The sequence below is a fragment of the Parasteatoda tepidariorum genome, chromosome 4 (assembly GCF_982258835.1).
Source record: "Parasteatoda tepidariorum strain Cologne lab strain chromosome 4, Ptep-v5.0, whole genome shotgun sequence".
In the NCBI taxonomy this organism is placed as follows: domain Eukaryota; kingdom Metazoa; phylum Arthropoda; class Arachnida; order Araneae; family Theridiidae; genus Parasteatoda; species Parasteatoda tepidariorum.
The window spans coordinates 4,905,082-4,920,151 of record NC_141758.1 but is presented as its reverse complement, the minus strand read 5'-3'; the positions used below and the strand labels follow the sequence as shown (position 1 = coordinate 4,920,151).

The following is a 15,070-nucleotide window of genomic DNA, read 5'->3' as shown; positions in this document are numbered from 1 at the left end:
GCTATCACTTTCTTATTTTTACTAGATTTTCTATTAAATGGCTCTTTCGTAAAATGGTTTACTTTCATATTGGTCTGATCGGACTACCTATAAGAAACAATGTGGAGGATTAGCTTACTGGAAATAAAATAGAAAGAGCAGTTAATAACGTAAACAAATACCACGTTTCAGCAACCAATCAGTATCGAGATACCCACACTACGTTACTAGTAGGTATTTCATTGGGCGAGCGGTCCGTGTCTAGGCTAGAAGAATAACCAGTGATTTAATTAAAAATTTGATTTGGTGTAATTGAAAATGAGAGATAATTAAAAATATATTCATATTAAAAAATATATTAAACCGCTTTATCTAAAAACAATTTGAAATCTCTTAAACAAAAGACAGTTTTCTTCCGATGTAGAAAAAAAAATTAAAAATAAAATTCACACGCGATGTTTTTGATATTGGGGTTGCATGTTAGTTTTCTTGCGTTTGCCCGCCTTGCTATGTATTATTCTTAAAAGTCGTAACAAGCTTATTGTCTGAAAATCAGTTCTAGAATCGCTAACATTTTGAAAAAATTTGAATTTAAAGTCATTTTTTCATTTGTAAATAAACTCAATTTCACAAACCATAAAGACATTTTTGCTCATATTAATAGCTGGGTTATTAATCAAATTTCGTATTAATGTGGACTTGCGCATATGTTGGTATTTTGCTAACATTTTAAAATCCTCATCACAATCGAGATAGAATAAAAGAGCTTTTCATTTAAATTTTAAATCCTTTTTATGTATTGGCGTGGAAAACCACTTTATTAAAGATTGCTATAGTTTACCTTCAACCAACCATCCATAAACACTACTATTCTTTGTTCTTTTCTACAATCACTGCCGTGCGATTGACATTTAAATACAAACAGCTTTACATTTTTAATGATTTGCAATTTATTTTTTTGGAATATAAGTTCCCACTGCGCAGGAAAATATAAATACGGATACACAGTCGATTGGAATTTTTTTATAAAATATAAAACCAATACTTTTCTTATTCCACTGTACATAAAATAATCAAACTATTTTCAAAAGAACCTCTAAGACTGTTATTAAAATTTAAGAAATATTTTTTTCCTCGGAAATTCTTTCCCTAACATCTTATGAAAACAAAAATGGCAGCGGAAATTCCTCAGCAAAGAAACTCTAAACCTTTTTGCGCTTCTTTGGAACAAAAGAGAGGCACGAAAGATGTCCCAGAATTCTTCACATTCTCATAGAACATCTACACAACCTTGAAGAAAAGTGCGTTTATTCAAAAATGTCACCACTTTGTGCAAGAAAAGAGGATTAAAGTTGGGGGGGGGGGAGAGAGAAAGTTTGATAAATCAACTCCTCGTGACTTGAAGGTAATAATAAAATCAAACGATGTTGAATATTCTATGAGAGAGTTTTTAGAAAAATCGATAAAATTCATATTTAATCTAAATCTTAAATGTTTCGTGGGACATTATTCACAAGTGTTATAAAAAACTTCCATTTTGGAATCGAAAGATTTAAAAAGGGAATTGATTATTTCTGTTAAAATATTCGAAGGAAGAAAAAGTTCTCTTTTTTTTTGTTCTTTCTTCTCCCGTATCAACGAAATTTTAACGTCTAAGGTGATGAAATTTTTTATTTCCAAGAGAGAAAAAATTGAAAAGTGTATATTAGACATGTTTGAAGATTTCTAAACATACTTCCCACTATTTTAACGAAAACGCAACATTTCATAGAAACGTTAGAAATGTCTTAATCTTGGTTAACTTGGCGAGTATAAATGCTTAGTTTAACACGTTGGATGCCATGGGGGTCACCGGCAACCAGCGAAGCCAAGATTATTAGAAACATATAATTCGAGTAAATTTTTTAATGTTTTGATATTATTATCGTTACTAAAATGGTTTGAAGAAATTAATGCAGTATAGAAAACACAAAAATAGTTTTATTTATATACACAGCGATGCCATATTGCTCCGGACAGTGAATAAATATTTTCAAGTGGTAGTTTATTAATTGCGATTCTTGGTTTAATAAATTCAATTTAGTAGATTTTTATCCACCACTATTTCTAAACAATTCGTAGGCTTATATAATTCACCACGTATACAGTGATAAACTTTCTAAAAAACAAGCAAAATCTGTCTAATATTTGCAAATTTAGATTGTTGTAACATTAGCATGCATTTAACGTGTTAACATACACCTCCAATTACTAAGGAATATCCGTTATTTCAAAAGATATTTTCCCGAGTGATAGCAAAGATAATATATCAATAAATAAGAATTGAAAGAATTTCGTACACCACTACATTTAAATGTTTTCTGCAGATACGATAAAATGTCTGATAAAACATGTTAATATTTTTAAGTCTTAATGAAAGCTTTATATAAATTCCATTTGCAAGGATGCCAAATTCGACTAAAAGAGGTAGATATTTAATTCTTTTTCTTATTTATGTATTATTCCTTTAATTATTCAAGCGTAACTACTACTATGACGTAAATTTCAAATTATTCATATTTCAATCATAAATAATACCTATGAATTCAATACCTATGAAGCTTCTAAACTATCATCACAATTGTTTAAATTGTGTAAAGTTTTAATGTCCACCACTCAAAAATTTTTTTTGTTGTTGCTAAAAGCGTAGTAATTGGCTGTCCCGAGTGGTGTGTTCTTCAACACCAGCCACCACACAGACTGCTGAACTCAAAATGTTTTTCATTATAATTTTCCTTGAATTTCATGATGTATGCGTTATGGGCCTTCTGCGCGGCCCAGGTGTCCAAATTTTTTAAATAAAGTAAGTTAAAGTGTTGTGTTCCTCTGTAAATGGGCTAATGCCGAGTTACCATTTGCTCTGGATTCCATAAAGTATTTGAAAAAACAGTAGAGAACATCTGAAAACTAAAATTTGCCGATTTTCTGTTACTTTTGCCAATTGTTTATAAGGCTTAACTGCATTAATCGTCATTCGGTTGTTCGAGCAGCGTGGGGGACTTTCATCGTGTGGGGGTCTTTCATCATGTGATACTTAGTCTTGTAGTAATTTTAATCACGAATTAAAAGAAGAAAAAAAAGAAAAAAATTAATAAAAAAGATTGGTTGCAAAATACTATAAAAGAGGCAAAAAAATAATTAGCTACCGTGTCGTAACTGAAGGGCCATATACCGATAATTATTAGGGTGTGAATATTAGAATCAAGAAAGCAACTGCAGCGGCCATAAAATCCTCGATTAGAATTAATTACAGTGATATGGGGATGTAGTGATAAAATAGTGAAGTTATTTGGCCCGGGAGAAGGCTTTTTTTTAAAAAAATTTACTTATTAAAGTAAAATTTATTTCAAAATTTATTTGATAGAATTGCATTACTTGTGAAAAAGTGACCCTAGCAACAATTTTACCATGTCCCAGTTGGGTTCGAAATTGGCTCGATATGGTTCCTGTAAGAGCATAACCGAGGGACCCATTTTGTGATGTATAGATTTTTTTTAATATTGGTCCTAAAATGACCTATATAAGGTTTGCATTGGCCGATATAGAACCTACATTGGCTAAATAATGGAAACGAAAAGTTGGGTGAATCTGACAATTCTATATGGGACCGATATGGGTTGTAAAGTGGCTGTAAAATATCGGCTGAATCGGAAAATTCTATATAGGGCTAATATTGAAAGAATAAAGGCTGAGCTAAGATCGATGAATATTTGCCCAATGAAGTCCGAAGTTATTTTGCTGCTAGGTGAGCTACTGATCTAGTGTTTGAATCTTTGAGTACTTCAGCATCTATGATTTTATTGTAATTTTTAAAAAAATAAATAAATAAAATTTGAGGATTTAAGGTCATAGTTGTTTCGGTTAAAGTTTTTAATCTAAAATCAGAGTGTATGGCTTTTTTTTCGCATAAAATATAGTAGTCCACTCATTCTGCGAAGCATTCTATTTTGGAATGTATTGAATTTTCCAGCTTGTGATTTAATTATGTTGCATCAGGTGGGGGATGCATGTGTCATTATTAGTGGTAAGTTATGTAAATGCAAAGTTTATTTCGAGTAGGAATGCAGTGAGCTTTTTTAATTTATTTTAAGTCCCAGAGGCTTTTGCAATGGCTTTTCCAGTTTAAATCTTTATTGATACTAAGAGATCTTCGTTCGCGATAGGAATATTATTATTACAAAAAAGTTAGTATTTTGAATATTAAGGCCTCTTGCATTTTTTTATTCTAAGTAAATTGGATTTTTGTGCATTTAATTTGACCTTCCAGTTAGGACACCAGGCTTCATAACTATTTATTTTAGCTTGTAGTCTGTTAATGACATTAGGAATAGATATAGATTTGATAATAAGACCTGTGTGATCAGCAAAAAATGCTATCAGGTTACTCTAGTCATCTTGATTTATAGAAAAATCATATGTGTAAAATATGTAAAGGATCGGGCAAAATATACTACCTTGATGTACACCAGCCCTTAGACTTCTTTTGGTTAAGAGCATGTCATTGATCTAGTTTTAAAGGTTCTACTTTTGAAGTATTATAAAGTGTTTCTTTTTATCGTTGAACAGTCGACCCAATTTTTAGGGTTTCAACTAATGTTCAACTCCGTAGCCTTGTAATTTTGAACCCAATCCAGATTGGGAAAATTTTGCCTTCGTGAAGGACTTTTTGAGGAAACTAACCCGCATTTGCACTATATGGAGAGGAAAACCACGAAAACCTCCCATGGTGAGCCTGACGGCAAGGAGACTCTAACCCATGATTCGTCTGTCACTGAGAACATTTTACGTCAGCACTGTGCGTGCTGAAAGCCGGATGCGGTATTCATATCGACTAGCCATAGCTTGGATTCGAACCCAGTTCAATTCATTAGAAGACGAACACTCTAATATCACGGGTAAATTATGCACCGCTGATATTAGAGTGGACCCATGACCTGACCATCACGGCTCAATTATGTATATTACAAAGTTTAATTTAATGAACTTATTTATGAGACCGGTGTGACAGACTCTGTCAAATGCTTTAGTTACATTAAGTAGGCCGAATACTGCTTATTTTTGAGCCCCTGCTCTATAAATTCAATAAATCGAGAAATTGTTCCATGGCGTTTAGCTCCCCCCTGAACCCATACTGTTCATCAGGGAGCAGGCGCAGTTTTGGCTTGTGTCCCATTATAGATAATTATTTCATAAATCATATTTAGTGTGGGTAATAAATTAGCTTATGGTATGATTGTAAAACTTTACAGAATTTTTTAGTGGTTTTGGGAATAATATAATAGTAGAGACTTTTCATTGGTCAGGAAAGTGAAATATTTTGAGACAAGAATTAATAATATGTAATAAAAGGATTAAATAATTATGAGGGAGGGGCTCTGATAATTTTACTTGTTATTTTATTTCCTCCTGGTGCTTGTTTAAGTTTTAATAATGTTGTTAAGTTTATATGCATCCATATGAGTGAGGATGAACAGTGGAGTGGAAATGCTAAAGTATGTGTGATTTTCTCTGAGAATTATTTCTTTAAAATCATCATTCGTATTTTCATTGTTCTCAGAGAATTTCCCATCCATCGTATCTGCAAATGCTTCTGCCTTTTCTTGGGGTGTATAAACTATAGCCCTTTTGCTATTTATTGGAATATTAATTATCTTTTCAGGTTTTAGAGTCTTTGGTCAATTTATATAATTAGTGGTCTGCTATGTTGAGGGCTTCAACTTTTTTTTTATCCATGTTTCATTCCTGTGTAAAAGGCAGAGTTTTTTTTATTTGCTCATTTAATTTATTCATTTGTATTTTTAGTTGTGGGTAAGATTTGATGTGGGAAAGATTAACATTTCCTTTAATTTGGGATTATTTTTTTCATGTGTTGCTTCATCAAAGGCGCTGTCAGCGATTACGATCAGAGATTGTGTTATCCACATCTTCTGTATTTGTTAGTCAATTATATTATTTTGTGTGAGAATAGTAGGGTATAATTACCAGTTTGTTATTTTAATTATTTGTTGGGTGATTGTCAGATTATGAGCAGCTAATACTGGCACTGAAGTTGCACACAAATTTAGCACCTATAAATGAGACAGAATCTAGGTGTTTAAATGAGATATAGCCACCACATTTATTTGACAGCTATTTCTTCCAATTTGAACGGTCTCTTTACAAAGACATTACAAGAGATAAAATAAAAATGAAAACGAGTTTTGTAATTTTCATTATAAAATTCGAAATGCGTCAAAATGACGCGTCCCGTAAACCTAGTGTTCAGTATCAGTTGGTGCCGATGCTCTTGTTCATGGAAATCTAAGATTTTCCCCCATTAATTTTGTACTTTAGTAAAGTGCTTCACTTTTTTTCCCGTAACCGATAAGTCTACATCACGTAAGTTTATAGAAACCTGCTTCTATAACGTATTTGTGAATAACTTCAGAATCTGTGACTTTAAATAAGATATAGCTACCACTATATTATCTGGTGGCTATTTCACTTAATTTATGAATAACGAGTAAAGAATGGACAACACTACCATGATGACAACAATTGTATATAAACGATCGTTTAAAATGAAAGCTGGTAGTCACAAAATGTGTTCATTTATATTATGAATATTTATTCAGAATAACAATTGTAATTTTGAGGAATGCATGTAATTTATACAATAGCCTCATCAGCACCTTTTTTTTTTAAAAAATAAATTGCATGAACCCTTTGCTTACGGAGCACTATGCTGTGCAAATGACTTGTGGTCCACATGTTGTATCAGACCGTAAGCAGAATCATTTGTCATTCTATAAAATTCCTGTGTATTATATATAGCGAAAGTAAGTAATAATTCGCATAATTTATACTTTGCCTAAAAATGTTTGTTAGTATATACAATGCATATTATAAAATGCTTGCGTTTCATACATTCCGGTAAGATATATTCTACATTCAGAGATGAAATTATGATAAAATGGAAAGGAGAATTAGGGGTTGAAAAAATATTTCATTTATATCTGCTGTTTCGACTAGAAAGTTTTTAAGCTCTAACTGTTCTTCTGGTCTAGTCCTGCAGTTGTTACTGGGCACCGCCTCTTACATCAGAAAGCCTCCACACGGTTTATTATAATTAGTTTGCGCATATTGTTTAAAAAGCGAACCACTTGTGCGCAAGAACCAAATTCTATTTTAAAAGAACTTGAGAGAAATTTATCATATATATTTCAGAATTGAATCTGTAGTGGTTGACAAGTAAATAAAACAAACCAATTATATTCATAAATTAAAAAAATTTTTAGACATATATTTGCTTCCACTTTTTAATTTTTAATATATTTCATGTTAAATGGTTCTTTCACTAATTGGTTTACCTTCCTAGTGGCCTGATCAGACTACTTATAAAATACCGTGTGGGCACTTTCAGCTGTAAGAGGTGTTTCCCTATCCCATCTATCCAAAAAAATAATAATTTATGTTCATAATAAGATTAGAAATTTTACAATTGCTTATAGATATTTAAAATTTAAAGGAATATAATTTAAAAAAAAAATCATAAATATTTTGAATAGCTACATTAAGTACTACGTCATGAAATTAGGAGAATTTTAATTATTAATTATCTACATTTTTCATTTAAGTTTTTCTTTTTTTTTGAATTATTCATTTTTTTCGTCTGCTTTTCTTTTTTAAGTAGCTGGGTGGTTTCAATTTAGATGGCGAATTCTTATAAAAGTTCTGAAATGCGAAATAAGCGTATTACTGTTTTAAGCACTGCGGGATATCGTCCCTCTAATTCATTTATAAATTCCTTCATGACAATTTTTCGATTTTCTGTCCCATGCACACTTTGAAAAATGTTCTCAAATTTTTGACACACTTCCATCCATGCTGCTAACTAAACCCCCTTATAATCCTCCCTTAGATAAGAGAACACTTGGTAGAGTTAGAGCAGTTTTAAAATCATTTAAAATAAATCTAATCGGCAATTCAAGCAAACGATTTCTCATATCATGTTCATAATCTTGTTTCAAGAAATGCTTGCTACATATTCGTGCATATTTTATATTAACTGGGTCATTTCGTTTGCAAGTTTGAAGCCATTCTTTATATAGTTGTTCGTGTGCACGTGGAAAATTATATTTTTTTCCTTTTGTGCTTCTATCAGAATTTTCGTAAGTTTCAATCGCACTAACTGGCATTTCGTTTATAATTTAAAATTTTTGCAATTCACTTCAAAAAACTGAGGGAAATCGTTATAGAAAACAACCAATGTCTCTGAACATGTCACAAAAAGAAATGCTCCAATATTAGTTAGATCGAACTCTCCGTTCTTGAAGTAAAAGTTCAACGTTTGCGCCACTGTGACGTCACAGGCGAAAATCAGAGGTTTGAGGCGGCGAGAGTTTCTTCAAAGGAGTGAACTAGCCCTTATATTCTCTTCAGACTTGGCTGTAGATAGGGTATTCAGAAACTCGGTGTTTAACACTTTCACGCCGAGGTGACCCACCGGTGGGTCACGCTAGATTGTCTCATCTTGGCAGCGCACCGGAGTAAATACTGGTAACAAAAAATTTCATTTTTTAGTTTTTTTTCGGGAATAATAAAAATCCGTAACTACCAATTGCTTAATTGTATAATTTAACGGATACAATTATTATATTGCATTGCTTCTTCGCCGTGATAAATTTCCTTACAGTGAATTGTTATTGTTGAGAATAGCTTAATTCCTCCCGAATAGTATCTAATATTGAAATAGTTCTTCTACCAGTATTTTCCCTTTTCCTGGCGTGAACGTGTTAAAGATGAGATATAGCACTTCCTTCTTATTTGGCAGCCATTTTTGCCAATTAAGATATTTTTTTGCTTGGCTCGAACTTAACTGTAGCAGAGTACCAGAAGCTTTAGAGACGCAGGTTTATACTTTGTGTCTGACTGATGTAATATTCGGAGTACCTATCCGCAAAGCGGACACTCCAATCCTTCATCGTGATACCGCAGGCGCCTGTAGTACTGTCGTTGAACTTAACTGCCTTTCCTTTATTTAAAATAAATTGGGTGCCTAGGCCTCGCAGCGGCCTCTAACCCATCCATCATGAAAATAATACAGTGTGTACAGACATTTTGAGTTATGTGACAGTATGGTTACATAATAATATTGCCATGATTAGAAAGTACAACTAGGTCGAAGATTTACATGAATTGCAAAGAAAATTGAAAATAGCCATGATTAGATATGAAAACATGATATACAAACTTAATCTGTGATATTTACATTGATGATCAGTAGAAATTTGAAATTGAGTGTTTAATGTTGATGATAGCGTAAGTATATACAAAATTGGGAGACAAAATTGATGAAAGCATAAATATTTACAGAGCCAGGAATCAGAGTTGATGATAGCATAAGAATATACAAGATCGGTAATCAGAATCAGGAAGAAATTACAAATTTTGCGAAGCCTTAGTGGCGCCATCTAGTGTGAAACATTCAAGATTATTAAATTGTAAATTATAGAGATGCATATTTAAAGTCAGAGAAGAGTTCAGTTTTAGTCCTTAAGTGAAATTATTCCGGAGTAGCCTCCCTCATAATTGTTTGCAGCAGTTGAAATACATCTCAGTTTTTTAAGAGTTCTTTAAGTTCTTTGATAATTGATGCAAGTCTATGGGCTTGACCTGCCGTTGTTGATGGGATTGTAGCAGGAGTTGCACGAAGGCCTCCCCTGGGGGGACGGTTGCTGCAACCTGTGTAATTTGCAGTATGTGCCTCTCCACAGTTGCAGCATTTAGGTGGTGAAGTTTTATCCTTATGGCACTGATAGGAACGGTGGTCGGCAGCACATTTTAGACATCTTGGTTGAGATTTGCACATTCGTTGTGTGTGGCCGAAATTCTGGCAGTTATAACATTGTATTGGGCTATTGAACTTAACTGTCCTAGTGTTTCCTAGTGTTTTGATTTTATTGGGCACCTGGGTCGCGAAGCGGCCCCTATCCCATTCATCTGGAATTTTAGAACAGTTTTGGTTGAGCAATGAGGTAAGAAGGTTGAACTCCGACCCACCCCAGGGGGGTATACGGAGATAAAAGTAAAATTATTACAATAAAATTTCTCTAAAAACTAAAGTTACAGTAAAATTTCGCCAAATGACAGTGATGGTGATCAGTTAAAAGTGGATTAACAATAAAGTTTGACAATTGAAAACATGTGTTAAAGGCAATGAAACCCAATAGCGCCGGTGTAAATGTCGAGAATTAAATGATTATAATAATAAGGAAACAAGAGATAAAAAATCTCAAAACTAAAATCAATGAAAGCTAAAAGTCCAAATAGTAAATGTCTAAAAGTAAAAGTCTGACTAGAAGTCTATGAAGTCTAAAATCAAAAGTAGATAAAAATTCAAAATGTAAGGCTAAAAGTTGATTAGTAAAAATTAACGATGACATGTTCTATTGTTGGTTCATGACTGGGGTCAGTTGATCTGGGGCTAGAATGTCCTCGAGGGTTTGTTTAATAATTTGAGTCACAATTTTCCCGCAGGTCAATATAGCGAAGAATTGATGTTCCTCTTCGCAATTATTCATGTGGGTTCCACGAAGTGCCCGGAATCTTGGACAGTGCTTAAGTAGATGATCAATGTCCTGTCTCACTCCACAGTAATTGCATGAAGCTGATTTTTTGAAATATTTTTGTTGATAGGTCCCGAACACTCCGTGGCCAGTAAGGAGCTGGTTTAAATAAAAATTGGCCTGCAGGCGCTTTATGATTGGGTCTTTAAAAAATGTATAGGTTTGTCTTCCCTTGCCACTAGACCTCCAGTCATTTCTCCAGCGGTTAAAAGTAATGTTCTTAATGTAAGATTTAATTTCGCATTTTTCACCCGGGATCTCAAAATCAATCTGGCCAAGCTTAGTGGCTTCCTTAGCAACCCAGTCGGCCTTTTCATTCCCTTCAATGCCTGAGTGTGCTTTAATCCAATTTATATTATAGTTGCTACTCCACATGACTTTGGTGTCTTCTATAAGTTTGAGGTGTTTACGTGGGTCCTCCAGGCTCATAAGTGAAGAAAGGGAATCTGTGTAAATGCTTGCCATTGGAGAACCCTGGTTTTTAAGCCATTGGAGCGCTGTCTGTATCGCAAGGAGCTCAGCCAGATAAATACTGCAGTTGTTATTTAAACGCGCCGAGATGGTACTGATGGTTTTGCCATTTATCTTCATTACAACACCATATGCAGATTTATTTATAAGTCTACCATTGTTCTCAGTTTGAATTCTCGACCCGTCTGTGAAGATTTCAATGCCATGGTTAGTTGGAAGAAATTTCCCCCAGGGCAACGCGAGAGAGTTTGAGGGATGAACCAGTTTGGGAGGTAGTAAGAGGTGATCAGGAAAGTACATATGATTTTCAAGCCAATTGATGTCTTCTATCCTCCATTTCCAGATATTTCTTTTAATGTAAATCTCGTCAATTATTTTAAAGTAGATTGGTTTTACCCCGGCCAGTATCTGGAGTGCATCAGTACTGACAGTCCTATAAGATTTGGTAATGGTAATAAGCGGAATTCTTTGAATTGATTTTAGTTTTTCTCTTATTTTGACTGTGTTTCTAAACCAGACACAGGCCGCATAGATGATGATTCTCTCGGTTGCCTGGAGGTAGATCTTTTTTAGAACATAATGGTTGAGACCCCAGGTGACTCTAGCAATCCTCTTTAATTTGTGATTGAACATTTGTACACGATCCTTAACTTCGTCAAGATGGGGAATCCAGGTGAGTTGTGGATCCAAGATAACACCTAGATACTTTAGTGTTTTCACATTCTTTATATTAGCGTTATCCGGAAGATCCATCTTGACACAAGGAAGTCTAGCAATTCTTTCGTTAGATTTCGGAAAAGTGATTAATTTGGTTTTTTCCTTGCTAAAGTTGAGATGCTGGGTTTCAGCCCAGGTCAAGATCGTGCCGAGAATTTGTGTAGCCAGAGAGTCAAAGTGATACAAGATGGTTCGCCTCAAAAGTAAAAACATGTCATCAGCAAAAATGATAAGTTTAAAATCAGTAGAATTAAAATTATTAAAACGGCTAAAATATTCCTCGTTAAAGATATTAAAAACTTGATCAATAAGGATCAGCCATAAAATGGGCCCGAGGGAAGAACCCTGAGGAACACCAACGTTAAAAGCTCTTCGAGTTAAAATGTGACCAGCACTGTTTTCATATAAAACACTTCTGTCGTTTAAAAAACTGAAAAGAATCTTGAGTATGTTGATTGGAAGATCCAGGTTGTTAAGTCTCTCCCTGAGTATAGCCCATCTCGCGTTGTTAAAAGCACCCTTGATGTCTAGGGCCACTCCAATTGTATGTTTGCTGGATTGTTTAGCCTCACCAATAAAATCCACTACAGCCTTCAATGCGTCATCCGTCCCCCTACCAGATCTGAAGCCATATTGATTATCATTCAAGCTATTTTTACTTTCCAAGTAATGAGCAATGAGGTAAGCAGGAAATGGAGTTGCTTTTTGAACTTAACTGTAACAAAATGGAGTATCACATAAGCCTTTGATTTATTTAAAAGTAGTGGTGAGTAAAATCCCTATAAATTAAATATTGTGCCCAGAGATTGTGTTATTTACATCTTCTGTATTTGCTTGTTGGAGTTCAATTATATAATTTCGTATCAGAATATCAGGGTATAATTGCCAGTTTATAATTTGAATTTTTTGGTGCGTGATTGTCAGATTATGAGCAATTGCAGAAAAACTGGACAGTGATTTGAAGTTGCACACAAATTTAGCAACTTCAAATGAGGCATAATTCAGCGATGCAGATGGGGTATTCAGAATCTAGGTGTTTAAAAGAACAGTTCTAATTTTTTTCATTTCACAAAGGCATGTTCAGAAAGGACAAGTTCTAATTTTTTCTCTCATTTCAGCGCTATTTAAGGCACTTTTAAAAAAATACAGACATTCGTAAATATTTTGCCACTTTGTGAGCCCTCTAATTTGTCAATAATTATTTCCTTTGATAGTACGTTATAATGTAATAGCTGACTAAGTTTGAATATTATAGATTAATATTAAAAAAAAAGATATAGTAGCATGTATATATGCAGTATATGAGCATAAATTTCTCCATTTGACCCTTTAAAACGCAGTTAGAAATAAATATGCATACATACATATTATAGCACATTGTGGACCCTCTAATTTGCGCATAATTATTCCTTTTGGTATGCTTGTATAGTATAATACCTGACCGAGTTTGAATATGTCCTAATATTAAAGGGCGATAAGAGTCATATGTACAGCTTTTAAAGTACTACTTTTTTCTTTAATTATTCCCCAAGCTCCTTAATTTGTGTATAATTATTTACTTTGGTATGGTAGTATGTTATAATCTAATGTCTGACCAAATTTGAATATTATGGGTTAATATTAAGAGACGAAATAGGCCCACATATGAATGCAGTATATAAGCAACAATTTCACTATTTTAATTTTTTAAAAATGCAATCAGAAATGCATTCTTTCTGAATACATGGCGAATACATAGCCGCCAACTTGTACGGCCGTTGAGAAAAATTTTTCTCACTGGAAGCAACATTAATACGTTTTGACTTATTAAATCTTAGATTTAAAACTTAAGAATTTTCAACCTAACAGGACAAATCAGTAATTTAAAAAATTGCGCTTTCTATTTGGCCATCAATCCATCAACTTCTAATTCCTACGAATCAATTTACATACCTGCCAACTTTTACGCATTTGGCGTAAAATTTTATTTCGATATTTAAAGTGGTAGTAAAATGTATGCTTTCTATATATTCCTTGCATTTATAAACTTGATTTATAATCTTTTAAACCACCACTATTTTTTAAAAAATTAAGCATATATATAAATATAATACTATTTTAGCATCGTTTAAACTTCTCAAAATTACAGCGTATGGTTTTGCGTAAAATTGTAATTTAAATTCCATTTTACTACCCCTGGGAACAATCCTCGTCGAAAGGATTAAAAGTTGACAGGTATGACAGTATTGACGCCTTCGAAGGCAGACGCCGAGATGCGATTTGCAGAGCTGCCAATATGGTCTGCCTAGTAAAATCATTCTTTCGAGAAGTGAAAAATGTTAAGTTATTTTTAGTTTAGAAGATTTCTTATTAAAGAAATTTTTCCACCGATACATAACAAAAATTCAAAGTATCATATGAAATGCAACTTTAATACTGTCTCCGTATAGTGGGAGTAAATATCCTTACATTACAACTGATACCAATTCTCCCTACCAATTTCTTAAAACTTTTACAGAAATTGGAGCAGTTGGCTTCCATGTATTGGTTAGCTCTTATGTGTTTAAGCAGCTCAATTATAACAGAAACGTTTCCAACTTTAATTGTCGTTTTACTATCGCATCGTAAAATCTTTTTCACCGACCGCATACTTGCCAACTTTTAATCCTGTCGAGGATGATTTTTTCCAGTGATAGTATAATTGAATTTAAGTTAAAAATTTAAGCAGAAACATACGCTATATATTAAAAATGCTTTTGTGTACTTAGTACTGCTACGAAAGCAGAGATGCCAACTTGCTCCGGACAGCAAATATATTTTTTAAAGTGATAGTTTATCAATTGTAATTCTTGGTTTAATAAATTAAATTTAGAAGATTTTTATCTACCACTATTTCCAAATTATTCGTAGGCTTACAATATTCACGTCATGCTATGCCTTTTAAAAAGCAAGCAAAAATAGTCAAATATTTGCAAAATATACTTCGTAAGTATTTACCGTTTTTCTTAATAATTTTGGCATGTCCGGAGTAGTTGGCATCTCTGCGAAAGTATTAAATATTTTATATATTTTCAATTTTTTAAAAAATAGTGGTTGTCAAAAAGTTTATAAATTAAGTTTACAAATGATTTACAAAGAGTATACAAAGATAAAAAGCATGCAAGGAGTATATAGAAAGCATATACTTTACTACCACTTCAAATATAGAAATAAAATTTTACGCCAAATCTGTAAAAGTTGGCAGGCATGAAATCATATATATTATACACTTGTGATTT

At 33.2% G+C, this 15,070-nt stretch overlaps 2 protein-coding genes across 2 annotated transcripts in view; one reads left to right on the top strand and one right to left on the bottom strand.

Moving 5' to 3' along the window:
• Positions 1-15,070, top strand: part of LOC107440544 (dual specificity protein phosphatase 22-B) — a 208,940-nt gene that overhangs the window by 55,871 nt on the left and 137,999 nt on the right. The gene's annotated exons all lie outside the window — the stretch shown is intronic.
• Positions 1-15,070, bottom strand: part of LOC147810230 (uncharacterized) — a 135,936-nt gene that overhangs the window by 64,408 nt on the left and 56,458 nt on the right. Inside the window, exon 2 of the mRNA XM_087160439.1 lies at positions 10,877-12,514. Within this exon, the coding sequence (XP_087016565.1) occupies positions 10,877-12,514 (1,638 nt within the window). The remainder of the gene's footprint in view (positions 1-10,876; positions 12,515-15,070) is intronic.